At 52.9% G+C, this 27748-nt stretch overlaps 1 protein-coding gene across 1 annotated transcript; it reads left to right on the top strand.

Moving 5' to 3' along the window:
- Positions 1-287: 287 nt before the first annotated feature.
- VCP (valosin containing protein) lies at positions 288-27587 on the top strand. Its single transcript, XM_026684964.2, has 17 exons — positions 288-404; positions 7062-7173; positions 8144-8316; positions 10504-10646; positions 13218-13348; positions 16657-16788; positions 17061-17163; positions 18405-18538; positions 20224-20359; positions 21101-21213; positions 22843-23007; positions 23094-23216; positions 24110-24322; positions 25103-25411; positions 26001-26155; positions 26242-26395; positions 27131-27587. The coding sequence occupies exons 1-16, from the start codon at positions 388-390 to the stop codon at positions 26330-26332; spliced, it is 2250 nt and encodes a 749-aa protein (XP_026540749.2). The 5' UTR covers positions 288-387; the 3' UTR covers positions 26333-26395; positions 27131-27587.
- Positions 27588-27748: the final 161 nt, after the last annotated feature.

Below are 27748 nucleotides of genomic sequence, written 5' to 3'. Positions count from 1 at the left end.
TCCCCATCGGCGTTGCGTCGCTAGGCGGAAAGGGCCTTCGATTTGGCCTTTCGCCTGAAATCTTGCAGGCTCCGCCTCGGACGTCAGCCGATTTTTCTGATTGGCCCGCCCAGTCGCCGGGTGGCTCTGCCTTCCCGGAGGAGCTAGCTTCCTCATTAAGGGAGGGCGGGAAGCCGTTCCAACTCGGGGCTGCGATTGGTCGCGCGCAGCCGCCTCTATTTTTCGGATTGGTCGTCGCGCCACCTGTTGCTAGGCAGAGTGCGGCCTAGCGCGCCGGGCGGAGCGTCACCCCCGATGAGTCGGCGCTGATCGCTGAGGGGAAAAACCCAGTGCGGAGCAGGCAGAGCCGAAGCGACCCTCGCCGCCGCGCCAGTCCACACCGCCGCCATGGCCTCGGGACCCGAGTGAGTGCCCTGCCCCGAGCCCGCCGCCGGGCTCGCTTCCCCCGTTCGACCGGCCGGCCTTCCTCCCCGCGCCGGCAGAAGGAGAACAGCCGCGTCCCGGCGGGCGGCGACGTTGGCCCCCGGCCCTGGTCCCCCCGGAGGCCGCGCGGACCCCCTGGCCGCCCTAGGGAGCGAGGGGGCGGCGGGGGCCCGGCCGGGCGAGGGCGCCGCTCCGCCTTTGTCTGCCGCCCGCGGGGCTCCTCCGGAACGGCTCGGCGGGGCCTGGTGGCCGAGAGACACGCCCCGGCGGGGGAGCCGAGCGGGGGGCGCTGGGGTGGCCCTCTCCCGCAAAAGGCCCCTGGGGGTCCGCAGGGCTCGGGCGAGGCTGCCTCTTGGCCTGCCGGTCCTGGTGGCCTTCGGGAGGCCTCGCCCGCCTGGCGGGGCCAGGTTCAGCCTCACTTAGGAGCTCCGCAGGGCGAACCCCGAAACCCCGGGTTTATTGTGGGGCCGCTTTGAGTCGGTCGTGTGAACGCGGGAGGCCCTTAAAGGGGATGGACGGAGCCCCGCCGCCCCCCGCGGGCTCTTCCCGGCTTCCCGGGCGAGGAGAGCCGGGCCTTGTGCCCCAGGCATCCCTCGGACGGCGGCCGGGATCTATGGCGGGCTTTCTTTCCAGAGGCCTCCGGAGCTCCCTCCCCTTCTCCGCCAAGCCAGGAGCCTCGTGAAGGGGAGAAGCGGAAGGAGTCCGGGTGCCTTTGGGAAAGGTCCCTTCCTCCCCCGGCCCAGTCCGAGAAGGGACTTCAACTCCCAGAATCCCACGAGCTCCACACTCACGATGGGGGGGTTGGGGGGTTTGAGGGGGCAGGATTGGCTCAGGGCAGCAGGTGAATAGATGAGTGAGCAAGAGGTGGATGACGCTCCTGGCTTCGCCTTCCCGGCCCCCCTGGGTGTGTGGCTGGTGGGTGTGATTGGGAAGAAGAGAAGATGCTCTGCTAGAAACGGGGTTCTGTTTTCCCTCTGCAGACTTAGGGGTCAGGGGTGCCTTCTTTGGAGCCCTCGGTGCTCTCTCTCTCTCTCTCTCTCTCTCTCTTTCCCTTTTGTTGCTTTTTGATCTATTGGCAGAATGATTCCTTCTCTTTCTAGATCTCTGAATATTATGTAATAACTACTTTTAAAAGTAGCTCCAGTCATCTGTGTCTGCATGAGATTAAGACCATTAGAGATGCCCACCTAGCCTGTGGCCAGTAGCTTGTGAAAAGCTGCAGAATTTTGTTCTGTGACAGGCTGATCAGTTTTCTTTTGAAACCACTGGGGAAGGTGATTCAATATCGGTGGATTTTCATCAGTCAGCATCTGTTACTCATTTCTGTAGTTCTTCCCAGTTGCATCCCATGGAAGCTGGTAAAGTGCTGAGCCATGGGCCAGAGCAGTGTTTCTCAACCCCTGTACTTTTAAAATGCAGGGACTTCAGTTCTCAGAATTTGGCAGCAAGCATGTTGGGGGATTCGTAAAGTTGTCAAAGTTGAAAAACAGAGAGAGCAGTGAGATGGGCACCAGCTAAGTAATTGAAGTGGAATCCTGACATGGCTTGATCAGTAGAGCTGATGAGTCAGAAGTTGAGGACTGACTGCTCTGGAGTGAGGGGCTTTCCCTTTGAAAGGCCAGGCTTGTCATTTAGGGCACCCTTCATAGACCTGGACTCTGACACCCGGTGGCTTTTGGCAGTCTGTGGTGGGCCAGCTCCATCTTGAGAACTGGGCTAAAATGGCCCATGTCTCAATGAGGGCAGGGAATTCTTCACTGAGCTGCTGTTGAAGATTATTCAAAACTAACGTGGAATCACTTGGAAGAGGAAATTTGATAACAGAAGCTGGTCATAGGGAGCATTCCATTATGGACTAGAGCACACAATACAGCTCTAAATGGTTTGGAATTGGGGCATGTGAAGGCCGTTGCCTCTTTCACACATCAGTCTAAATATGGAGACATATTTCTCAAAACATTGCTTGTTTTAAAAGTCACTCTTAGGATCTTCAAGAGCAGCCCCATGTAAAGTGAACTGCAGTTGTCCAGCCATTAAGTGATGAGTGGGTGAATGACTACAAAGTTTTCTGAGCCACAGATGGCACACAAGATGTATTTGTGCAAAAACCATCCTGGCCATGACCTCCCATTGCACTATGGCAGGTGCGACTCTCTTAAACTGCCAGCAAACTCCACGGGGTGCAGTGTGGCCTCATCTACAGTCAAATCGGGGCTGTTGCTGTAGGATTTTGAATCTGCAGCTGCTCAGTCTTACTGTGGTTTGGCCTGTGCCCGATTTTTCCCATCCAGACATTGAATCAGGACTCCTAAATGCATCTCCGGTCCAGGCAGAGTTTATAACAGGGGGAACCTGTGCATTAGTGGACATACCTTGTTGGATGCCCGCTAATATCTCTGAAGTTTCATTGAGATATTAACGGGTGGGGATTGTGCAATTCCATATTGAAGTTCCCACAGACCTGGCTCTTTCCCCTCACTGCCTGAAACCCACTCAAAGGAGAACCCTTGTAAAATGATGCCTCCCCCTCCAATCCCAGCCAACAGAGCCAGTCCAGAAGGATAGCGTGGTCAGCGGAATCCAAAGGAGGCCCCAAGGTGTCCATGTCCAGGTCATGGTTGTCTCAAAGGTGCTTTTCCAAAAGGCAACTGGGCTTTCTGGGTTTTTTTTCCTTTAAAATGTTTCAACTTCAGAACTGAAGGAGCTTCCTTAGATGAGAAACCAAACATTTTCAAGGAAAAGAAACAAGAAGGTCCAGTTGCCTTTTGGGAAAGGACCTTTGGGACAAGCTACCAAGACATATTGCAAAAACAAGACTGTTGTATCTGTTCTTACCCCACCACAGGTGATCTCCTAGGATGCCTTTTCTGACATTTTCTGTCTGGTGCCCATGTCTGAATCCCAGCTGGGTTTAGATCAGATCTTTCAGGATTCTCTGGCTATTGGTCAAGCACCTTGCAAATAGCTTAGCTTAAAAGGGAAGATTGGGTACGAGCAATCATTGCCTGAAAGAGGTAGGCTGGGGGATGACTTCTGGAGGAGGGAGTACCCCTCCCAGGAACTATGCAAATCAGCTTCCTGTTGCCTCCCCTGCAGCTTTTACTGGCCAGGTATCAGGTTCATAGTTGGCTACACTAATAGCTTGGACTGCCCTGTCCAGTTCCTCAGGGTCCCCTGGCTCAAACTGATCTTGGATATCTAGGCAAGATGGATGCCTCATCCTCTCAGCAATGTATGGCCAGCTATTCTCCAGCTGTGAGCAGATGCAAGCAATTTGATCCGGATACTTCGCAGCTGCCCCCTTAGCAGGGCTTTCGGTCTTGAGTTTTTAAAGTGGCCAGATAGCCACAGCCAGAGAATGACTTTGCTTCATCATTCTTATTGCCCTGGTGCAAATTCAGCCTTGAGATCTTATCTGTGGTAGTTTGCATTCATTCTTAGTTTTAGGCCAGAGGTCTCCAACCCTGGCAACTTTAAGGCTGGGGCACTTCAACTCCAATTCAATTGGCTGGCTGGGAGTTGAAGTCCACAAGTCTTAAAAAGCTGCCAAGATTGAAGACTATTTTATAGCAAAAGCACTTAGATTTATATATGGCTTCACCGTGCTTTACACCTCTCTCTAAAGCAGTTTACAAAGTCATCATATGGCCTCCAAGAATCCTCATGTTACTCCTCACTTGGGACAGTGAAAGTCAGCCTTGAGCCAGTCAGGATCAAACTCCAGGCTGTGTGCAGAATTTGCCTGCAATGCCGCACTCTAACCCCCACGGCTCCTGGTGTCGTCATCTCCCCGAGCTCCCTGGGTTGGTGGAGAGGGACAGGCCACTTAATTCTACCAAGGGCCACCCTTGGCTGCTTGTGTCGTCAGAAGACTCTCACTTTGAAATGACCCCGTTGGAGCAGGTGCTGCACTGGGGAAGAGCCCAGGCAGGTGTTCTCCTCTTAGTCTGCCCTGACTACCAGTAGGGAGTCAGCCTTAAGCTTTCCCAGCTGTGGGTGGAGACAGGAGGGGAGGAGAAAGTGAGCCTTTCACAAGCCAACTCTATGCAGTATCACCTCACACCTGACTTTCATTTCTGATTTCTGTAGAAAATCTTACCTCTCTCTCTTTCTCCACGGCTGCCTAAACCCAGATCTGTTTAGAGGCCGGCTTGCTGGCCCAAGTGGGTCTGTGCCCCCGAAACGGCTTTGCTAATCCACACTGTCAATGCCTCTGTGCTGCCAGGCACTCCAGGTGGTCATTTGACAGAGGAGCTGTAATCTGGCAGATTGGCATCACCTCTGAGAGCCTGCTTCACAAGTTCCATTACTGTTTAAAAATGGAATAACTTGAAATTAGGGAGGGCAGGTAGGGATGGGCGAGGATGGCTCAAGGTCAGTCTCAGAGAGCACCAAGGATCCCAGAGGAGGAAGGGAGCTGTCGGCAGGTGTTTAGCATTATTATGGGTGGGTGGGTGGCCCATCCTTGACAAAAGGTAGCTCTTCGCTCATGATGTTTACGTTCTCAGAGCCTCGACATAAATGCCCCAAAGAGTTTTCTGTCTGTGATTTAATAGTGAGCAGGCAACCCAGAGACTCTGTGTCAGCTTCACCTGCCTTGGAGAAAAGCCCAACTCCAGGGGGCAGCTCTCTTGCCATGTTAGCCGAGAAAGGGCAGGCGGCCCCTTCAATCGGGCTCCTGCCTCCTCCTCTCTTCAGGTGGCAGCTGCCTTGGGGGCTCCAGGGACAGCTTTCTGAGCGGCTTCAAGTCAACAAACCCCCCCAACCTGGCCGTTTAGTGCTGTGTCATCAGGGCTTGAATCAGGCCCTGAAACGATGGGGAAATTGGTCTCTGGCTAAGTCGGAAAAGGGCTGTATGGATTCCCAGGGTGTCCTTCCTGCGTCTGCTTTCTTTGTTTTATTACCTCCATTTGGCTGATGTTTTGATGCTGTCAACATCTCTTCCATTAGACTCTCAAGCAGTCTCGTTTGGCTCAGCTGGCCGGATGGGGGGAATTCTGCCCTCAGCATTTCTACCTTCTGACCCCTCCTTGCCCTGGAGACATGGAGTCGGATAACGTAGAAGTCCATAAACCATGATGCCCAGTCAGTTTGGATGTGCTCAGTTTCAGGAGCTTTTTGCCTGTCACCTTAGTGGACTAAAATACAGTTTTAACTCCTGTTTCCTTATCACTGGTGTTATTAGAAATCAGTTCAGATATTTCAGAAGAAATACGCTAAGAGTAATGGGCTGTACTGAAGTGTGTCAACTTCTGCTTAAAGATAAAGTAACAAGTTGTGTAAAGAATTTAGTGGGTTTTCATAATATTCTGTTTGTAGCAATGAAAGAGTTGCAAGAGACCCTTTTCAGTAAACCCTTACCCCCCCCCCCCACCCGCCCCACCTAATCTCATTGGAGCAGCTAGTGACTGAGGGGCTGCCCTTCCTCCTCTTGGGACCTTCCCTCTGGGCTCCAGCTTGTCTGGGTCTGTAGTCTGTGATCTTAGTGGGGTAGTTAAAGGGGACTTCACAGAAGCTGTTTGAAATTCAGCATCACGGAATCTGCAGGTGGAATAAAGGTCTAGGGAGATCCTCAGCCCTCACCCAGGTCCTGGGTGTCCCAAAGGTGCCTTTTTTCTCAAGAGGCAACTGGACTTTCTGGTTTTTCTTTGAAGACCTTTTGTTTCTCATCCAAGGAGCTTTTAGGATGAGAAGTGAAACATTTTCAAAGGGGGGGAAAACCCCCAGAAAAACTTACCTTTTGGAAAAAGCACCTTTGGGAAATGCAGGTTGAGTAATGCTTGATGGGGCACGTACCTGACCAAGAGGTAAGGACATGCCCTCCTCAAGTTGTCAGCCTTAAATGGTTTCTGGGTCTTTTTGTGTCTACAGTTGGAGGAAGCGTCCCTGGGTAATTTCTTTGTGTGAGAGCAAAGATTGTAGCTGTGTGCAGACTCACGCTCAGGAGTCGACTTGCTAGGGAGCCCTGCACACCAGAGGAGGTAGTGGCACTTTCACTTCCAGAGCAAAGGTCAGCCTGCTATTAGTCACATCCTTTAAGGAGTTTGAAAAGTGCCCACGTAGGCAGATAAAAAGTGTCTCTCCTTGGTCTGGTGACCTCTCTGTGCGAAAGGCAAGCAAGGACAGGCAGGAAGGGCTCCTCCACAGAGACACGTGGCTTAAGCCAACCTGAGGGGCCCTGTGGGAATTCTACCAACGGTTTCTTCCAATGATGTCACTTCTTTCTTAACACTTCCGTGAACCAAGAGGCTTAAAGAAAAGTGCTATCCTTGTTTGAAATTGGCCAGAAATCCCCCATATTGAGAATCGGATAAAAGTTTGCCGCAAAGGGCTGCTGCTACAAACATTTTTTTTCCCTTGGAGCAAAATTGCTAGTCATTTTTGCAGTGGATATTAAGTGGTGTAGTAAGTGACTAAGTGGTTTGTGAACACTTTTGATCAATAACTGCTTAGCAGAAACCCAATTGAGCCTTTTAAAATACTTTTAGTCCTTTTGTTGTATTATGTGGTACACGACGGGCTGGTTTTTCAAAGCAGGTTGTGTAAGAGTAAAAGCAACGGCCTGTGGATGAAATGGAGCCAGAATGGGGCGTGATTCTGTTTCCAAAGCTACCAGCAACTCCTTTCTCTGATTACAGTTCCAAAGCTGATGACTTATCAACTGCAATTTTGAAGCAGAAGAACCGGCCCAATCGGTTAATCGTTGATGAAGCAATCAATGAGGACAACAGTGTGGTGTCACTGTCGCAGGTGTGTGTGTGTGTGTGTGTGTGCTACATAAATAGCAGGGAGCTGTTTGGCAGACGAAAGGAAATTTTCCCAGAAGGAAGCAGAGCGGCTTCTTCAGGCTATTCATGGGGGAGGGGCTTATTTATAAGCTGCTCTGCTCTTGTCTCTCCCTTTTCTTTCTCAACAAAAAATTTGGCTCCTCACAATTGATCCACCCAACAGTACCTCCCCCCCCCCCCATCCCTATTTCATAGCGTTACAGTTCTTCCCTGTTGCAGAGGAGGGCACCATGGGTCTCTATGCGATCGTTAAAAAGGACTAAAAAATGTGGAATGATCCTTGAACAACTGCTAGTTTTTTCTCCCCGGCGTGAAAATCTAAGATTCCCACCAGCCTCTCTGGCTTGGCTCCTGGTGTTTCCCGTGGCCAAAATCCCGTCTTACCCAGAATACAGCATGGATGCCTCTTTCAAAAGTCTGGCATGATCAGAATGAATCCCCATCCTATGAAAGTGCTCATCTTTCTTTGGGCGCTTCTATTCAGTTAATACAACTATTCAACTGTATCGGTAGTCCTTGACTTACAACAGTTCATTTAGTGACTCACTTAGCAACATAAATTTTAGGTTCAATAGTGGTTGTAAGTTGAGGACTACCTTTATTAACCTGTTCAGGATTTCTTGGGATCACAGATTCCCTAATTGTCACCCAGAACACTCAAAGAAGGGCGTAACTCCCACTCCTCTAAAGCAGGGGCCTCCAACCTTGGTCGCGTTATGACTTGTGGACTTCAACTCCCAGCAAAGCTGGCTGAGGAATTCTGGGCGTTGAAGTCCACAAGTCTTAACGTGGCCAAGGTTGGAGGCCCCTGCTTTAGAGCAGGTCCTGCCTGTCTGGTGGCCCTAGTGAAGTTGAAGGAATAGCCAGTTTCAAGGAAGTGACGTTCGGTCCCGGGTTCCCCGGCTTTAAGAGGGCTTGTCTTTCCCTGGCAGGCCAAGATGGATGAACTGCAGCTGTTCCGGGGAGACACGGTGCTGCTCAAAGGCAAGAAAAGGCGAGAGGCCGTCTGCATCGTCCTCTCCGACGACTCCTGCTCGGATGAGAAAATCCGCATGAACCGGGTGGTTCGCAACAACCTGCGGGTGCGACTTGGAGACGTCATCAGGTGAGGGGCCCAGACTCGGATATTGGGAGGGTTTAAAGCAGGGGACTCGGAGTCAAGACCCAAGGGCTGGATCTGGCCCACGGGGCTGCCCCGGGGACAGCAAAGGGCTGCGGTGCCTCTGCCAGCGAAAGCGGAGCCTTCGGGGGGGTGTTGCACGTGGCTCCCCTGGGCTCCGTTTTTGCTGGCAGTGGGCTAGCAAAACAAACTAAAAACAGAATAAAAAAGGAGAAATCTTTCCCCCTCTGCATTTGAGGAAAGGGAAAGAGGAAAAACAAAGAAAAAGATGGGAAGAGAGAGAGCAAGGAAGGAAAAATAAGGAAAGGGGGGAAGGAAGAAGAAAGGGAAGGAAGGAGGTTATAATGGGAGAGAGTGAGGGTCTGAGGGAAGTCCTGCCTTAGCACTTGGCCACCACAGGCGCCCCCAACACGAGGGATGTGATGAGGTGGCCACGCCTACCCCAGCCACCCCCAAGATTGTCAAAGGCAACCCTGATGCAGCCCTCAATGAAATGGAGTTTGACACCCCTGGCTTAAAAGGGTTTCTGAAGCCGACGGACACAAAGGCGTCTGCTGGGGCTTTAATCTACATCAGTAGCAGCCGGACTTTGCAAAATGTGCCCCTTGCTTGTAAATCCGCCTGTTCTTCATGGCTCTGCTCTGATGGGGTGTTCAGAGAACGCCCTGCTTTTAGGAAAAGATCACAAAGATGCACCGTGAAGTCGCCAGGAATCGATAAGATTATATTTGTACCCTGCAAAGTTATTGAACTGATGAGTAGTTGAAAGCTAATATTTGGCTCACTCGCGTTCTTTCCAATGGCAGAATTTCCCTCCCAGACCCGGCCCCCGTCTCTCACGTATAGCCTCCACATCTGCTGTGGAAGAACTTAGCGCAGGGCTTCTCAGCCTTGGCCACTGTGGACTCCCACATCATAGCTGCCTGGGGAATTCTGGGAGTTGAAGTCCACACCGTTTAAAGTGGCCAAGAAGCCCTGGCTTAGTGGATTATGACCTGCACGGAGAGAGAGGTTGGGTCCCTAGGATGACACACTCGCCTCTGCTCCAAGAGCTGCCGGTTTGTTCCAGGATGCAATTCAAGATGCTGGTTTTAACCTTGAAGGCCCCTCCTGCCCCCAGCGCAAATACACAGAGCAGTCTATCCGAGTCTCTCCCCAATCACGGCCCCCCCATCCCGTCAGGCTGAGTAGAAGAGAACTGCTGCTGCTGCTGCTGCTAAGGAGTTCTGCCTGGGGGCCAGCCTTCCCTGCTGTGGGCCCCCCCCCTCTCGGGCACATCGTCCCCCTCCCGGGGTGAGGTTGGGCCCCTCTTAGCCTTTGGGGTGGCTTTTCTGGCTGCCCTGGGGAGCCTGCACAGGGGGTTACCCTCGGCTGAGGTGGACGTTCTCCTCCTACAGCCTTGCTTTGACAGGCAGTCCTCGACTTACAACCACAATTGAGCCCCCAATTTTTGTTGCTGAGTGAAACGGTTCAGTGAATTTTGCCCCATTTTTCGATTTTTTTCATTCCACAGTTTAAGTGAATCACTGCAGTTGTTAAGTTATTGACATGGTCATTAAGTGGAATCTGGCCTCCCCATTGACTGGGTGTGTGGGAAGGTCGCAAAAGGGAACCACCTGACCAGGGATGCAGCAGCCGTCATAAATAGGAGTCATGTGACCACGGGGGATGCTGCAATGGTCGTAAGTGTGAAAACTGGTCATGAGTCCCTTTTTTCTGTGCCATTGTAACTTTGAACGGTCACTAAATGAACTGTTGTAGGTCGAGGACTACCTGAATTTTTAAAGATTTTTTTAAAAACATACCTGTGACATTGTTTTAAGTGCTAGTTGTAGGCTGCCTGGAGTCCCATCCAGGGAGGCGGGTCAGCCACATATTTATTTATGTATTGAAGAAGTGAAAGGAGGCTGCTGCTTCAAGGGAGGAAGGAAGGAAGGAAAGAAGGAAAGGAAAGGAAAGGAAAGAAGGAAAGGAAAGGAAAGAAGGAAAGGAAAGGAAAGGAAAGGAAAGGAAAGGAAAGAAGGAAAGGAAAGGATGAGAGAGATGGCTTCCCCTCCTGGGAGGCTCAGCAGAGGCGGGCCACCGAGCGCTGGGAGGGGGAGGGTTTTTCATTGAGGCTGGTAGGAAATATCCCACAGCCGGGAATAAACGGGGGCCCTTCTCCCTTTCCAGCATCCAGCCTTGTCCGGATGTGAAGTACGGCAAGCGCATCCATGTGCTGCCCATCGATGACACCGTGGAAGGGATCACCGGGAACCTCTTTGAGGTCTACCTCAAGCCATACTTCCTGGAGGCCTACAGGCCCATCAGAAAAGGTAACTGCCTGAGCCGCCGGCTGCGGGGGAAGGGACCCTGAGGCCCAGCCGTGGGTCTTCGTTCGTTCGGGACGTCGCTTCTACCCTAAAGGGAGGAGGCCCTGGCAGGCTCCTGCTGCCTGTCCTGCAGGGTGGGGGGGGGCTGCAGGGGGGCTGGGTGAGCCTTTGACCCTCCGGGGGTGGTTGAGCCCCCCAAGTCCAGCATCCCTCACCCCTGGCCGCCTCCGTTGCCTTTTTTTTTCCAGCCGTGGCTTTCCTGTCCCTGCTCTGCAATATCCAGAGTGGAAGCGTTAACCACACCTCCCTTGGGTCATCTTAAAATCGGGGATTATGAGATTTGTGGTCCAAAGGGTGTATGCTATTGAAAGCTAGATCAGGTCATGAAAGGGTTTTATTTGCAAGGGTTCCTCTCTGGCCGGGTTTGGATCTGTCTCTCACCATTGTGTTTTGGGAGGGTCGGTAGGGTTTCTTCCCCCCTGTTGCTGGTGAGTTTCTTTAAGGTTACAGTGCCTGAGTACCACCTCTGTGATTCCTTCTACTACCAGTAGTAGTCACTGGTCTCTTTCCAACAGTCGAGGAGAGCTAAGAGATGCATGCCTATTTTCTGTTACACCTCCGAGTCACAGCATCTCAAGTATAGAAGAAGACCCCTCTACTCAGCATCCTAACCCCGTAACCTGCCAACCTAGCAGTTCAAAAGCCTGCAAATGCAAGTAGGTAATAAATAGGGGCCGCTCGGGTGGGAAGGCAACAGCGTTCTGTGTGCCTTGCCCTGCAGCCATGCTGGCCACGTGACCACGGAAGCCTCTTTGGATAATACTGGCTCCCTTGGCTAGAAAAGAGAGGCGAGTACCATTCCCTTAAGAGTTGGACACGCCTGGAGATGGGAAACCTTTCCCTCTAACACAGCGACAAGCCTGCAGTTCTGAGCGGGGAGCTCCTGGCAGCAGGGCCTGGGGAGGCGAGCCGCCTTCTGGGTCTCGCAGGTTTTAGTGCTGGAGGAGCCAGTGGCCTAGCAGAGCCCGCTCCTCAGCTGGCAGGCCACGCGTGTCTGTCTGCCTTGCTTGAGAGCTGCCGGGAGCTGGTCATGCTGCCCCAGAGGGACGTTCTCTCCATATTATTTTGAAAAGCTCAACCATTTGAGGGATTGCAAGATGAGGGGACTTTAGGTGCATTATCCCCAATTTGGAAAAATCCATTGTTTAAAAAAAGAAAGCAGTTGAATGGATTGTGCTTATGAGCACGGAGTTCTGTTTACTTTTATCCCTGAAGGAAGCTCCAGACTAAACGCAGGCCAGCAAGATCTTCCTGCCTTCCCATTTGCGGTCTTGGTTAATGGCTCTTCTTCCATACCGGAGTTTTCTTGCTCAATGATTGTATTTGAAAGGCTTTGATTACTCACAAGGCACTATGGAAGTGCCAGTAAACGCCAAGGAACTGGCTTCTTCAGTGGTGCCAGTCTAATGTGCCCCTTGGATTGGGATATCTGAGCTTTCTCAGGGAGAAGGACGACTGTGACAGCCTCTGAGAACACTTCTTTTTAAAACGTTCTTATTGATTTTTCCATTAGCTACAAATTAAGATAAAAAATACAAAATTTGTGAATACAATTTAAACATTTCATGCAAGATTATATGTAAAAAGATTAAATAAAGCAGGCTAATGATTAAAATAAATGTGAAAAATGAACTGGAAAGAAAAGGGAAACAAAAATAGAATTAGTTTACTTTCCCATGATACAGGAATCACAGTTACTGTATACCTTTATGTGACATTACGACATCTCCAATTATTACATCTCCAAATTTAATCTAGATCCGATGGGTTCATGCTGTCTGATATGCTCCCTCTGTTGATAAAGGTCCAGTTCATAGAGATGAATTGGATCTTTCCCGTTCCCTCAGACTCCAGGTCTGAGGAAATAATTTCATAATATGTTAACATGCTTCCTTCAAGAACCTCCTAAAAATATCAGGGGTTTTCAATTCAGTTGTATAGAATGTGAAGGATGTGTGTTTGTGTTTCATTTTTATAGTTATAATGTACATTGAAGATGGCATTTAATTTTGTTGTACGAGGTGCAATGACAATAAAGTATAGTAAACTAAAAAAAAGGTGCCTATGAATCCAAACAAACCATGGATCAGCCTTCCACTTTCTTGCCTATCTAACAGGGAAGCATTTTTTCAACTTGCATTGGGCAATCCAGTAAACCTGAAAAACAAATATAGCTGATGCTGCCTAAATCTTTTCTAATATATGATACTCTTCATTCTTAGCCTTGCTTATTTTCCACACTTATGAAATCGTACCATTATTAAAGCTGGTTTGTTTTGCTTCTATAAAAACCTTTCCCAGTGCATTCTGAGCTGTCAAAATTTCAGAGGCTGCTATGGTAACCAGACTAAACAATATAGTAGATGATATTATTATATGTTTCAGGTAAACTGTATTGCCAGATCTTGCAAAAGTCTAAACATATCAGTACTAATTAATGGATTGGTGACAAGTTTACTTGTTTCAGGGGCGGCTGTAGTGTGTGGGCTCTCATGAATGTGCTAATGCTTTCAGGGGACATTTTCCTGGTGCGTGGAGGCATGCGCGCAGTGGAATTCAAGGTGGTGGAGACGGACCCCAGCCCCTACTGCATAGTCGCTCCAGATACGGTGATTCACTGTGAGGGAGAACCTATCAAGCGAGAGGTGAGTTCAGCAGAGAGACCCGGCAGGACTGCCAGAGGGGACCGATAGCCCCCTTTGGTATCGAGAGAGGGGGGAGCTGCTGTGGAGGGATCTTTGTAGATATTCCCCCCTGTTGAGGTAATTCCCCGTTAGGAGAATGAGCGCATACAGGGAGACGTATGTGAGAGTAGTGTTTGAATAACACACACATAGCACACAGATACACTGTACAGTAAATGTAGGTTTTTACTTCCAGAAACGTTAAGCAAAGTCTAAACAAGCAGTCGAAAGTCATTCACAGGTAAACCAGTCAGTTTTTTCAATCCAGGGATAATTCAGTAATAAAGTCCAGTGTCAAAAACAGTTCAGTATCAGGCTTACGTTAAATCCAGAAAATATCAGTCAGTTAGGAAAAATGGAGGAACAGCAATACTTTCCAACAGAAGGAAACAGAGATACACTCTCTTCTGAGACTCAGACTAAGACAACCCAGGTTTCTGGCTCCATCTTATGGCCATTTGAGAAACCACACCTAATTACAGTTTTGCATTTTCTTAAAGATAGAGTTTTAAAATGTCTATCCTGGTTTATATATTTCTAACCGAAATAGCTGTTAGGGGACTCATATTCCTAACACCCCCCCCCCCCAGCCTTTCTGGAGGGGGCTTTGGTCAATTGTTCCTATGAAGAATGAGGGAACCAACCTGGAACTAAGGAGGAATTTCCTGACAGTGAGACCCATTAACCAGTGGAATGACTGGCCTCCACCCCAGGAGGCTTTGAACCATTTGTCTGAAAGGGTAGAGGGTTTCCTGCTTGAGCAGGGGGTTGGACTAGAAGACCTCCAAGGTCCCTTCCATCTCTGGCATTCTCTTAATACCAATGCATATCGAGAAGGCTACTTTGGTGGGTACTGTCCAAACAACAGCTCACCTGGAAGTAAGTTGGGAGTCAGAAGTATAGTTGCAAATAAACCTGCACGAACTTTGGTACTAAGCCTCATAAAGATGATTTAGATTTGGCTTCGTGCAGATCCGGCCATTGTGAGTTTGTAAACCATGCTTTTTGAATATAAGAGTGTAAGAGCCACACTGCTAGGTCAAGCAAGGATAATTTAGCATTTGGTGTTTTTTTTTTTTTTTTTTTCCGTGTTGGAACATTGGAGGCCTCAGAGGTGCCCACAAGCAGGACCCCGAGACACATCCCCCCTTCTGTGGTTGCTCCCCTGTGGCTCTGGGGTTTGGAGAAAGGTCCCCAATCTGGAGATGATGCCGGAAGCCCTGAATGGAGCCCTCAGTTTATGATGAGCCCTGGTGGCTAGAATGCAGTATTGCAGGTTAACTCTGCCACAGCCTGGAGTTTGATCCTGTGGGGGCTCAAGGTTGACTCTGCCTTCCAGCCTTCCCAGGTTGATCAAATGAGGAGACCCAAATTGTTGGGGGCAGGATGCTGACTCTGCAAAACCACTCTGAGAGGGCTGTAAAGCAGGGTGAAGCGGTGTATAAGTCTACGTGCTGTGCTAGTGCTATGATCCCCCTTTAAAGCCACTGCCCCAAACTACAAGATGGTTACACCAGATTTCACAGGTTAATAATGGTGCACCGTCTGAAGGAGTGAACCCTTTTGGCCTTTCAGTCAGCTCCATTGGCTGACCCATCCCCATGTGGCTGTCCCTGTTCATTTCCTCCATACCATCCATAATGTTCTATCCAGTATCGCCATCATGTCTTGCCGGTCTCCTTTTTCCAAGCAATGACTGGCAAACAGCCAATGGTAGCATCCAGCTAACCTTGGGAGAGTTAACGCTGGGTGCTGCTTAGCAGTCTCTCTCTCTCTCTCTCTCTCTCTTGCCCCCCTTCCCTTGGAACCAGGATTTGCTCTCTGGCTGCCCAGAAGCTGGAAGTAACACGGAGCTTCCGAGGCTAATAGCCATCCGTAGACGTGTCTTCCATGAAAGCAACCAACCCCTTTTTAAAGCTGTTAAACTGACCAGTCCCACCTCACGTTCTTTATTCCTGGGGGAAGACTCCGTCACACGGTGTGGGAAGCATTCAGTACATGGCAGCGCCTGGGATCCTATTGCATTTTCCGTTGGACTCTTGAGCCACTTTAGAGAGGTCTTTCCGATTCCCTTCACAATCATGCTCAGTTTTGACCCCCTGAAAAGGTCAGTAAATGGCCGTTTCTGAACCTTCTGCGTTTTTAAGCAACCAGCCCACCCAACATAGTTACGCTGATCCCAAGATTGTTAAGCTTTCCCAACAATGTTTGATGGGGAACTTTGCCAGACCTGTTGTAGGAAAATGTGCCCTTAAATTAGGAACCAGACAATTGGCAATAACACAACAAAGGATTTTTTATTGGATAAACAACCACAAGTGGTCTTCGACTTATGACAGCAGTTTTGTAGATGGATTTCTGTCGTATGGTGCTTGTAGTCATGGTGCTTGTAAGCTGATTTTATGACATTTTGATGACAGTCATTAAGCCAATCGTATAACTCGTTCAGCAAATCCAGCTTCCCTAATGGGCACTTTTTGCCCTAAAAGATCACGTGACCGCAGGAGGCTGCAACCAGTGGCGAGTCGGTTGCCCAAGCCCTTGAATTGTGATTCCATGACTACAGGGCTCGTGCAACCGTCGTGAGTGTGAATGCAGGTCGTGAGTTGGTTTCTCCAAGGCTGGCTTAACTTTGACCCATTAAACAAATGGTCATAAGTCGAGAACTAACTGCACAGGGACCAGTGGATTCCTCATCCGAGAAACACAGGAAATGCTCAAGACTCTCAGGGTTACAAAATCAGATTCATTCAAATCAGTGAAAATTAGAACAGTCTTAAACAACAGAAATGTGGGATGTGATAACCTGACCCTGGGCTACCTCGACATGCCATTGTTCTAGATCAGGGGTGTCAAACTTACGGCAGCATCACGTGACATATCACGACTTTTCCCTCCTTTTGCTAAACGGGGCGTGGGTGTGGCCAGCGCATGAGACCTCCAGCCCATAGGCTGTGAGTTAGACACCCCTGTTCCAGAGAGATCCCAGGCTCACCCTTCCTACCGATCACTAGCCTCTCCTGGGGCAAGGGTGGGCAGCGATGGTCCCTTTATGACCTGTGGGCTTTGGGAAGGCCCCTGCCTAAGGGATTCTGGGAGTTGAAGTCCAGAGGTCGCCCAGGGGCCATCGTGTCCCTGCCCCTGTCTGAGACGGGGCCGCCTGGGTCTAGAGCAGGCGCGACTAAATTCTTCCTGGCTGATGAGATGCAAAGGAGAAGATCACATTGCTTTTCCTGACATTCCTTCCCCTCTGTCTTTATTGCCGCCAGGATGAAGAGGAATCCCTGAACGAAGTGGGTTATGACGACATTGGAGGCTGCCGAAAGCAGCTGGCTCAGATCAAGGAAATGGTGGAGCTCCCTCTTCGACACCCTGCTCTCTTCAAGGCCATTGGGGTGAAGGTGAGGCTCTGCTCTGGCCCCCAAGGCTGAGCTGCCCTGAGGGCAGGCACTTTCCCCTACAGCCAGCCGCTCCTGAGCTTGAAGACATTCAGGGGTGGTGGGTGGGTGGGTGGGGAACTGTGTGAGGCCCCCCCTCACCCCATGCAATACCTGTGCTGGAGCTTAAGCTTGAAGTCAGGCGTGTCCAGCCTCAGCCACTTAAAGACCTGTGGACTCCCAGGATTCTGGGGGCCTTTTAAGCCCTTGGTCGTAACGTGTCTCTGTCCCTCCAGCCTCCCCGTGGAATCCTCCTGTACGGGCCGCCTGGCACCGGGAAGACCTTGATTGCCAGAGCTGTGGCTAACGAGACCGGAGCATTTTTCTTTCTGATCAATGGTGAGTAGCCTTGCCTGGGCCTTCTCGGCCTGCAGGCCTTGGGTGGCTGAAAGAAAAGGCCGGGTTGCCACCCCTGGCAGGTATGGGGCCTTCAACACGCAGTCCCTTAATTCCTCTGGTTGCCATTACACAGGTTGGTTCATTAATAACCCAGAGCAAAATTAAAGCTAATCGTGTGATAAAATCTAAGCAAGGCAGTGAGAGATCGAAAGCAAGAGTTTAGAAACAAAGCAGGAAACTCGGTGTAGAACACAACTGCCTTTTTAAGTGAGGAGATCTGAATGGTCCTCTCTGTCCTCCTGGGCATTTCATCCCGGGGTTTGAAAGAGACTCGAGACTCTCTCGTGCAGTTGCCTTTGAAGCCGGTGTCCTTGGAAACCTCCGGGTGCCTCAAGGAAGCTGAGGGAAGGGCCCAGGCTTCACAGTGCAGCCAGAAAGAAGCAGGCTCTTCCCCCAGCCCCACTATTACTTTTTTTTTTTTTTAAGAGGGGGGGGGATGTTAAGGTACATCTCTATCCGGGCTGAACTGGAGCCGTGCTAAACAGCTGGAAAGGCTTTGTGGCTGGAAGCACGGCCAGTTTGCTGGGACAGGTAGCCCCTGACTCACAGCAGTTCATTTAGTCAACATTCAGTGTTTTAGAACACCACTGGAAAAAAGTGGCTTAGGGCCGTTTTTGCACACTTACAAATGCTGCAGCCTCCCCCCGTCCCCCCCGGTCACGTGATCAAAATTCAGGCACTTGGCAACTGGTTCATACTTATGGCAGTCTCAGGGTCACATGATCACCTTTTGCAACCTTCTGATAGACAGAGTTGGGGAGAGCCATTGCAACAACCGTGTTACTAACCTAACAAGTGCGGTGATTCACTAAACTGTGATGAGGAATGGCGTAAATTGGGGAAAACTCACTTAACAACTGTCTGGCCTAGCCACAGACATTTTGGGCTCTGTTGTCATAAGTTGAGGACTATCTCTGTTGTTAAGCTCTCCAAAGCAGGGGTGAGGATTAAAACCAAAACAAAGCTAGATTTCATTTGGTGTCCACTTCTGTTGAATTTGCATGAAATATGCACAGGACAGGATGGCCGTCCAGACTTCCACAGGGTCCGATTTTGGCCACGGGCGTTGGAGGCCTCGGGAGCCCCGTGTGCCCTGGGACCTCAGGCTGCTGTGCCCCTCCGATGCGCGTTCTTTGGGGCTGAGACGAGTGCCCCCCCCCCCTCTCCCTGCGTCTCCACAGGTCCCGAGATCATGAGCAAGTTAGCAGGGGAGTCGGAGAGCAACCTGCGCAAGGCCTTCGAGGAAGCCGAGAAGAATGCGCCCGCCATCATCTTCATTGACGAACTGGACGCCATTGCTCCAAAGAGGGAGAAGGTGGGAAGGGGGGGGGGGCAGCACTGCTGGGGAGGGGAAGAGCCCTGAGCCCCCCCCCCAGGGGAAGGCAGGGAAGGGACTCGGCCGTAAGGCCAGCTGAAGAACCGCTTCCCAAACACCTGGTTTCTCTTCCCTGAGTTTGCTTGATGTCAGTCTGGAAAACCTCTCCAACCCCCCCCAACCCCCATCCCCCGCTCATCTTCTGCCTATTGTAATGGGATCCCTCAAACGTCCGGCTGTCCCTGAGGGTCACGTGATCACCACCTGGGCCCCTGACAGCCAGCCCACGTGGCGGTTGCAGCTGTCACAGGATCAACATTGCCTCTGAGCACTTTGCAGTGTCAGCCTCCTGCCCCCCCAAAAAAACAACAACCTGGGTCCTCGTTTTAGCTCGGAAGGATGGAAGGCTGAGTCAACCTCGAGCCCCATCAGGATCAACCTCCTGGCAGTGGGCAGAGCTGGCCTGCAATGCTGCGTCCTAAGCCTTGTGGCCCCACAGCTCAGTGGCCAGTAACCTGGTCTGCTGGCTCCTGCAAGCGAAGGCATTGGGGAGGCTGGCCAAGAAGGTCGCAAGTTCTCTGGTAGGTGGCTTGCCCTTTTCCCTGCCCCTGGGCAGCTGCCCCCAGCCCTGCCCTGCCCGCGTCCATCATGCCTCGCTGGCCTCCCACCCACCTTCTTCTGCCTAGCAACAGCCACTTCCCTGCCTTCTTTAGCGACAGCCATGGGGAACTGCCCTTGCCAAGCGATAACGGTCACCTGCCCTTGTGCTCGACAACTTGATCGCTTAGCAAGGGATGTTCAATTGCTGTCATTAAGCGAGGAATTAACCTGTACCTGTATTTGCCAATGAGCCACATCTATGGCTTGATTTACCCCAGCGCACCCAGGGTGTTTGTTTATCCACTTACTTCAGTGTTTCTCTTCTGATCTGTCTCCATTGACAGCATAACAAGCAAGCCAGGTATAAGAAAAGGACAACACTGAAAGAATGAGAAAGGCTAGGGAGTTAGTGCCCTGGAACAGGTGGGCTTGGAGCGGTGGGCGGGGGCTCCTTGTGCCTCGGAGGGCGGGGCCTTTGAAAGTGGGATTTTCCTGGCATTGTTGCCTTGTAACTCAGCATTCAGGATGTTTAGATGTTTGTTCTTCGGATTAACCCATTTCCAGTCTAAACTGCCAAAGGAGGAAGTCTCTAATTTTATGAACTAAAATGGCCTTTGATCCCGTCTCTCTCTCGCTGTAACCTTAGGGGCTGGTTTCTTGGTTTTTATTTATTATTTCTCCATTATTACTTTAGCAATAGCAATAGCCCTTAGACTTACATACAGCTTTGCAGTGCTTTCCGGCCCTCTCTAAGCGGCTTACAGAGTCAGCCTCTTTGCCCCCAACAATCTGGGTCCTCGTTTTACCCACCTCGGAAGGAGGGAAGGCTGAGTCAACCCTGAGCCTGGTGAGACTCGAATTGCCAAATCACAGCCAGCCAGCAGGCAGCAGAAGGAGCCTGTAGTACCGCATTCTAACCACTGCGTCAGCACGGCTCTTTATTTTAAAATAAAGTACTTTAATCTGCTTTTGAGCCTTCCTTCCTTCCTTCCTTCCTTCCTTCCGGTGTTCTCTTTGGGGTCCCTTCCTTGAGGCCGAGCTCTTCCCTTCCCAGCCTGACTCTCTCTCGACTGGTTTCTCCGCAGACCCACGGGGAAGTGGAACGGCGCATCGTGTCCCAGTTGCTGACGCTCATGGATGGCCTCAAGCAGCGAGCCCACGTCATTGTCATGGCTGCCACCAACAGACCGAACAGCATCGATCCAGCCCTCCGGCGGTTCGGTAACTGAGCTTGCTCCATTCGGGAGGGGGGAGGGCTGCCCGTTGGGAGATGTGGGCTAGCGACACGCGTGCGGCTGATGGCCTGCAAAGTGTCCTCTTGCCACAGCCAGGAGCACAGCTGGGCCAGCGGTCAAAACCCCCGTGGGACTTTCAGACTTCCGCTGCTTACAGACCAGCGGACTCTGCGGTGGGGCCTTCCCTTAAAATGAAATAATAGTGCTCGGCTGATGCAAATTGCGGTTCTGCTTGTCCCGTGTACTTTTTCACGTTTATAAGAGCCAATCTGCTTGCACGAACAAGCACACTTCAATCACGATGCAGTGTAGAATCTTTTGCTAAATGCGGATGGGCCAGAAGAGAAATTGTGGTTTTGAACACTTACTTGTTCCTTGTTTCAACTGCAAACTGGGGATTGGGGGACAGGACCCCCCACTCCAGAATATGCTTCTTGGTTGTTGCCAGTGGTGCTTGAGAAAACGCCTGGGCTCGCTACGCCCCCGCCCCCCACCGCTGCATTTGGGATCAAGCCACTGTTCCTACTTTGTGGCTCCTCTGAGCTGGAAGGAGGGTAATTGGAGGGTCTCCCTGACGGACCCCTTTCCGTGGGTTCCATCTTGGGAAAAGATGGCCGTGAAGCTGCCCCCACCCCTAGCCTGAGCCCCGCTGGCTCTTGGGTGCTGCGGAGGGTTAGGGTCTGCCTCGGGAGACGGAAAGGTGAGGGCTGCTCTTGGTCCCCTGCAGGCCGCTTTGACCGGGAGGTGGACATCGGCATCCCTGACGCTACTGGCCGCCTGGAGATCTTGCAGATCCACACCAAGAACATGAAGTTGGCTGATGATGTTGATCTGGAGCAGGTGGGTTTGGTTGGTTTTCTAAAATTATAATTATGAGATGTAATGTAAACTTAGTAGCAGGTTATGATGACAGAGGCAAAACAAATGTGAGGTGTGTATTTTCCTTCCTTCCTCCCTCCCTCCCTCCTCCTCCCTCCTCCCTCCTCCCTCCCTCCTCCTTCCTTCCTTCCTCCTCCCTCCCTCCCTCCCTCCCTCCTCCTTCCTTCCTCCTCCCTTCCTTCCTTCCTTCCTTCCTTCCTTCCTTCCTTCCTTCCTTCCTTCCTTCCTCCCTCCCTCCCTCCCTCCTTCCTTCCCTCCTTCCCTCCTTCCTTCCTTCCCTCCCTCCCTCCTTCCTTCCTTCCTTCCTCCCTCCCTCCCTCCCTCCCTCCCTCCCTCCCTCCCTTCCTTCCTTCCCTCCTTCCTTCCTTCCTCCCTCCCTCCTCCCTCCTCCTTCCCTCCTTCCCTCCTTCCCTCCTTCCTTCCTTCCTTCCTTCCCTCCCTCCCTTCCTTCCTTCCTTCTCTTCCTCCCCCCTCCCTCCCTCCCTCCCTCCCTCCCTTCCTTCCTTCCTTCCTTCCCTCCTCCTCCTCCCTCCCTCCCTCCTCCTTCCTTCCTCCTCCCTCCCTCCCTCCCTCCTTCCTTCCTTCCTTCCTTCCTCCCTCCTCCTCCCTCCCTCCCTCCCTCCTTCCTTCCTTCCTTCCTTCCTTCCTTCCTTCCTTCCTTCCTTCCTTCCTTCCTTCCTCCCTCCCTCCCTCCTTCCTTCCCTCCTCCCTCCTTCCCTCCTTCCCTCCTTCCTTCCTTCCAGCTCACGGCAGCAATCACGCCTGCCACTTCTCTAATACTCCTTCCTCCTTATATTTTCCCCACCACAACTGGCCAAGTCACCCAGGCAGCTTCAGGCGCCGCTCAGGCTCCGCTTCCCTCAGAGCGACGTGAAAGGAGGAGACCGTCACATGCATGGCGGTTGCTACTTAAGCTGAAAGCGACGGTTGCTTATTTTAATCCCCTCCTCTCCCCCCTCCCCCCCCCTTGGGAGCTTTAGATCCTGTGCTGGAACCCTTGCTCTGTGTTGGTGGAGAACTTCCTCGGGGTCGTGAGGACGGAGGCCGCCTTTTCTTTTAGCCTGGGAATAGTTTGGGCTGTGCCTGGTGGCTCTTAAAGGAGGGAGGGGCCGCCTCCACCAGAAGGCTTTCCACGGCCAGCCTGATGAGCCCCCCTTTCTCTCTCCTGCCCCGAGACCCCCAGACCTGCCCCCACTTGGGTGGAAACGCTGGGCTAAGGACGAGGCAGCCATGAGACAGCTGAGCAGGACCTGGCTTAGGCAACCTGAAGGAAGCAGCCAGAAGGGGGAGCACCAGAGCCGTGGAATCGGAGCGCCCTCAGAACTGGGTCACGGCTGACATTTTACACAGGGGGTTTCTCTTATTTCTCAAAGCCCCTTCGCCAAACAGGGCTAAATCTAGGGGGTTGCAAGGTCCAAAACCAGAGACTGACTCCAGCCGCCTGCCTGGGTACCCCGGGCTCAGGGTGGACCGAACGGGCCTGGGCATCACGGTGGTCTCCTCCTCCTGCTGCTGGTGGTGGCAGAGGCCGGATTGCCCTTTCTCAGAGCAGGGGCAGATCCTTACTCGTGCCCCCCTCTCTGCTTCAAGGTGGCCAATGAGACCCACGGCCATGTGGGGGCTGACCTGGCTGCGCTGTGCTCCGAGGCGGCCCTGCAGGCCATCCGGAAGAAGATGGACCTGATCGACCTGGAAGATGAGACCATCGATGCTGAAGTGATGAACTCCCTGGCTGTGACCATGGACGACTTCCGGGTAAGGCGGCCGAGGGCGCGTCTCTCCCCTGCCTCCCTCTGGAGGAATGGCCTCGGTCGAACTGAGCACCCCCTTCTCTCCCCCAGTGGGCCCTGAGCCAGAGCAACCCCTCCGCCCTGCGCGAGACCGTAGTGGAAGTGCCCCAGGTGACCTGGCAAGACATCGGGGGCTTGGAAGACGTCAAGCGGGAACTCCAGGAGCTGGTTCAGGTGAGGCTGCGGGGGCCGGGGGCTGGCCAGCTGCAGGGGGCATGGCCGGCTTCCCTCTCCTGGCTGTTCTCTGTTTAAAAACAGAGGGTAAGTCTGTGTGTTGAATGGTTCTGTTTCCGGGGCCTGTGCAATCTTTGTATACATGTAAGGTTCCCCTGTTTGGTGATTTATGTTGACCTTATAAGGCCACCCAACTCCATAACTTGGTGATATACCTGAAAAAGCAGCTTTGAAGAAAAGCAAAAAATAAGAGTCAATTACACACACAGGACCCACTCACTCACTCTGACCCAAAGCCTGGGGTGGGGGTGGGGGGAGCCAGGGTTCAGAGCCCTTTGGAACACAGCCAGGCCCTGTGAGGGGAGCTTTTAGGTGGGCCAAAAAGTAGCCATCAAGCTTGTTCTAACAGCCTTTGTCAAAGTCAGATTGGGGGCAGCAGTAACCAAATTCCAGAAGAGTAAATTAATGGGTTTAGCTGCAGAATTGCTTTGATGCTTGCACCTCCATCCTAATAGGGTTTACCTGCTGCTTCACCTTTAAATTACCTGCCTCCAGTGTGTTTGTTGTAAACATGAGTTGGAGACAATTGCAAGCGAATTTGGCTAATAATGGCTGCAATCTTAGCAGAAGTGAGATCTACCCACTGGTGGGAGGGAGGAGAAAGGTTGCTTACCCTCCAGAGTCACTTCCCACCAGAGGAATGGCCGTGTACATTTGACGGTGAAATAAATAATAGTTTGGAGCTAGTTGCAGCCTTCTTCCTGCCCCTGGTCTGACCTGGTTTGTCCCCTCTGAAGTGGCAGCCGATGGGGGCAGGTTTTGTGCCCAGGTGGTTCCCTGGTTTTCTCCACGGTCTCCTCTTGGAGCTGACGTTGAGTGCCTTCCTTTTCCAGTACCCCGTGGAGCATCCTGATAAATTCCTCAAGTTTGGCATGACCCCATCTAAAGGGGTCCTCTTTTACGGGCCCCCTGGCTGCGGAAAGACCCTGCTAGCCAAAGCCATTGCCAATGAATGCCAGGCCAATTTCATCTCCATCAAGGGCCCAGAGCTGCTCACCATGTGGTTTGGAGAGTCGGAGGCCAACGTGCGCGAGATCTTCGACAAGGTGAGTCTCCGCTTTCTCTCCCCCCCTCCCTCCGCTCACCTGGAGGTCTAGGTGGGAGGCTTGGCGTTAAGACCCAGGTCGCCCAGGCAGAGGGGAGCTTCGAAAGAGTCCTTTATTGCCCTGTTAGCTGCCCCAACAGGCGGCAAGACTCTGCCCCACACTTCCCTGAAGGCAGCCACCCTCTGTCCCACAAGCACAAGCCGGTGAACAGCCAAGCCCAACTTGCAAAGGCAGGGAGGAAGTCCCGAGAGAAGGCGCAGGGCCCACGGGGCACAGGCAGAAACAAGAGTCCAGGGCTGCGTCTTTGGTTAGGGGTGGGGGGAGGGGGCTGTTCCTGGCAAAGGCAGACTTCCCCGGTTTCTCCTTAAGTCAGCCCAGGAATTAGGCCTCTGCCCCCCCCAAATCCTTGGGAGTTCTGGGAAACGTTGACCTCATTGTAAAGAGCTCTGCCTTCGTTTTGGGACACTGAAGAGCCCAGGGTCCCGTCTGTGTGCCTGCAGGACTGCCTCTCTGGGCATCACAGCCGACCTGATGAATGTGGGGCTGTGTCGGAGGGAATCTGGAAATCCTGAAACTGGGCAGCAGTTTCCAAGCCCTGCAGGCTTCAGGGAGACGAGTGCAAGGACTCACACAATAGGCAGAGCCCAGTTCCGGGGCCTTTTGGAGGTTGTGGGCCCTGAACGCTCCCCGTGAGGAGGGATGGCAGTGGCCAGGAGCCCTTGGGGTGCTGAGGCAGCCTCTGGCGCCTGGGCAACTGACGCGGTGTCTGTCCCTCGCCAGGCCCGCCAAGCAGCTCCCTGCGTGCTGTTCTTCGATGAGCTGGATTCCATTGCGAAGGCCCGAGGGGGGAACATTGGCGATGGGGGTGGTGCCGCCGACCGGGTGATCAACCAGATCCTCACGGAGATGGATGGCATGTCGACCAAGAAGAACGTCTTCATCATTGGCGCGACCAACCGGCCAGACATCATTGATCCAGCCATCCTGCGCCCTGGGCGCCTGGACCAGCTCATCTACATCCCTCTGCCGGATGAGAAGTCCCGCGTGGCCATCCTCAAGGCCAACCTGCGGAAGTCGCCCGTTGCCAAGGCAAGTTGGCATCAGAGAGCCTGTGTGTGTGAGAGGGAGGGAGAGAAGGCTGCCACTCCTGTCTGTCTGGCTTAATTTCAGAGCCGGGTTGGTTTCAGTGCCTGTTCAGGGGAACAGGACAATCCTTTGAGAATCCAGAAGGCGGTTTCTGGGTTTTCCTTCCCTGAGCTTAAGCCCAGCGTGGACCCTGGGGGCAGCCGGGTGTTGGGGGCCGCCAGCAAACAGGAGCCCAGGAGCCGCTTTCAAGGCAAACTCTCTGGAGAGGCTGCTGGGCTGCAGCCAGCTGGCCAGAGGGGGCTCAGGGGAAGGAGGAGGCGCCTGAGGCCCTGGCAGCTCCGTGGGAAGAGCTGGAGAGTCGAGCCAGGCCCAGCAGTGCCGGGAGGCTTTCAGCCCCCCGTTGCTCCCCGCTTTAGAGAAGGGGGTGGTTCAAGCGTGTTCTGGGTCTCCCACAGGGGCAGCTATTATGGCTTCTGTTTCCCCATCTTCCCCCGAGTTGGGTTGCTTGTTTGCGAGGCGGGTGAGCGAAAGGCAGCTGCCAGCAGGGACTGGAGGGGCAGATGCGACACGGGGCGTTTCCCTTGCTTTTCAGGACGTGGATCTGGAGTTCCTGGCCAAAATGACCAATGGCTTCTCGGGAGCTGACCTCACGGAGGTTTGCCAGCGGGCGTGCAAGCTGGCCATCCGCGAGTCGATCGAGAGCGAGATCAGGCGGGAGCGGGAGAGGCAGACCAACCCTCGGCCATGGTGAGCGGCGGGCGGGCGGGCGGGGGGGGCGGGCGGGGAGGCCTGACCCCAGCCGTGCTGACAGACCCACCCTTGCTGTGCTTTAGGAGGTGGAAGAGGACGACCCGGTCCCTGAGATCCGCCGGGATCACTTCGAGGAAGCCATGCGTTTGCCCGCCGGTCAGTCAGCGACAATGACATCCGCAAATACGAGATGTTTGCACAGACTCTGCAGCAGAGCCGTGGCTTTGGCAGCTTCAGGTACGCTGCTTGTGTGCCCTTTGCCCTCCCGGCCCTTCCTTTCAGTGCACCCTCACTTGGCAGGTAATAACGGGGAGGGTTGCTCTTGGTGGGTGGCGGAGCCGGGAGCCTCTGCTTCCTTCCTTACCTGGGCGTCCATGACTCCCCGAGCCAGTCAGGTGAGGCTCTCTTCTGGCAAGGGGCCTGCAGAGCCACCAGGACCTGCCCATCGGCTTCTCTGGCGCATCCTCCAGGCAGTGTCCCTGCGGCTCCCCCTCCCGGTTTTCACTACAAGGGTTGAGTGACATTAGCTGGTTTCCTGACCAAACCCTCCTGGGGGGCTGAGCCTGGCTCGTCCCAGCCCCACCTGGGTCTCTTGGCCTCTTATCATCTCCCAGCTTCTTTCCATACCTCCCATTGCACTCTGGAGACGCCTGGCCTCCTTGTTGTCTGGGCAGAAGGAGAGGGGGGGTGGTAGGAAAACAAGAAGAGCTGCTGGAAGGGAGAAAATGGAATGAGGCACCTGCAGAAAGGTCGCATGCATTGGCTGCCTCCTGAGGGGGCTCTCTGAGGCAGGAGATTCTGCCCTGTAGTGGGGTGGGGTCCCCTTTGGCTTTCCAGGGGTTGGCATCCGGCTTCCGTTAACTCCAAGCCCCAGCTCAGGAGTTGTGGCTCCCCAGCTCCTCCTGCAGCCCCATTGTTCTTCTGGCCCCTCACCTGCTCCCCCCCCCCCTCCCGCTGTGCTTCTCCTGGCAGATTCCCATCAGGTAACCAGGGGGGTGCTGGACCCAGCCAGGGCACCGGAGGCAGCGGCGGAGGCAACGTTTACAGTGAAGACAACGATGACGATCTCTATGGTTAAGCTGCGGCCAGAGTGGACCAAACTCCAGAACAGGCCACGTTGTACAGGGCAGTCCTCACGGCCAGTGGACTCCTGGCTTCTTCATTCCTCGGTCAGACTCATGTAGCTGTGTCTCAGGCTCCCTCCGCTGAGCCTGCTGTCCATGTAAGGCGGTGGGTTGCCTGGTTTGGTTGGGAGGTAGGCAAGCAGTGGAGGAGGAGGAAGAGGAGGAGGAGGGGAATTGACTTCTGGGAAACTTTCTGTTCTAGTTTTATGGCAGAATCAGCAGCTTTAGCAACGGGTACAACAATAGCCTGTAAAAAAATTAATAAAACCCCACAAAAATAAAAAAAAAATGTCCCATAACTTCAAGCTGGCCTGAGTGTGCCTTTGTTCCCAGTTAAGCTCATTCCGCGTTTCTCGCCTCCCTGGGGAAGATGGAAAGTGGGGAAGGTGCTCAGAGGCCTCCCAGGTCCTCCTAGTGGCGCCTTCGACAGAGGAAATGGGGGCTTTTGCTTCAAGCCCCCCCTGAG

The sequence above is a fragment of the Notechis scutatus genome, chromosome 2 (assembly GCF_049901735.1).
Source record: "Notechis scutatus isolate UNSWTSFEM ecotype Mainland chromosome 2, rNotScu1.2, whole genome shotgun sequence".
Lineage (NCBI taxonomy): Eukaryota > Metazoa > Chordata > Lepidosauria > Squamata > Elapidae > Notechis > Notechis scutatus.
The sequence above is the reverse complement of the archived record's forward strand: the minus strand, read 5'-3'. Positions and strand labels throughout refer to the sequence as shown.

What these genes read in the sequence shown, in the direction of transcription:
- VCP (XM_026684964.2), top strand. An exon ending in CGACTTGGAGACGTCATCAG is followed by an intron (nt 8,317 to 10,503) that starts GTGAGGGGCCCA and finishes CTCCCTTTCCAG; the next exon opens with CATCCAGCCTTGTCCGGATG. An exon ending in TGACCATGGACGACTTCCGG is followed by an intron (nt 23,008 to 23,093) that starts GTAAGGCGGCCG and finishes TCTCTCCCCCAG; the next exon opens with TGGGCCCTGAGCCAGAGCAA.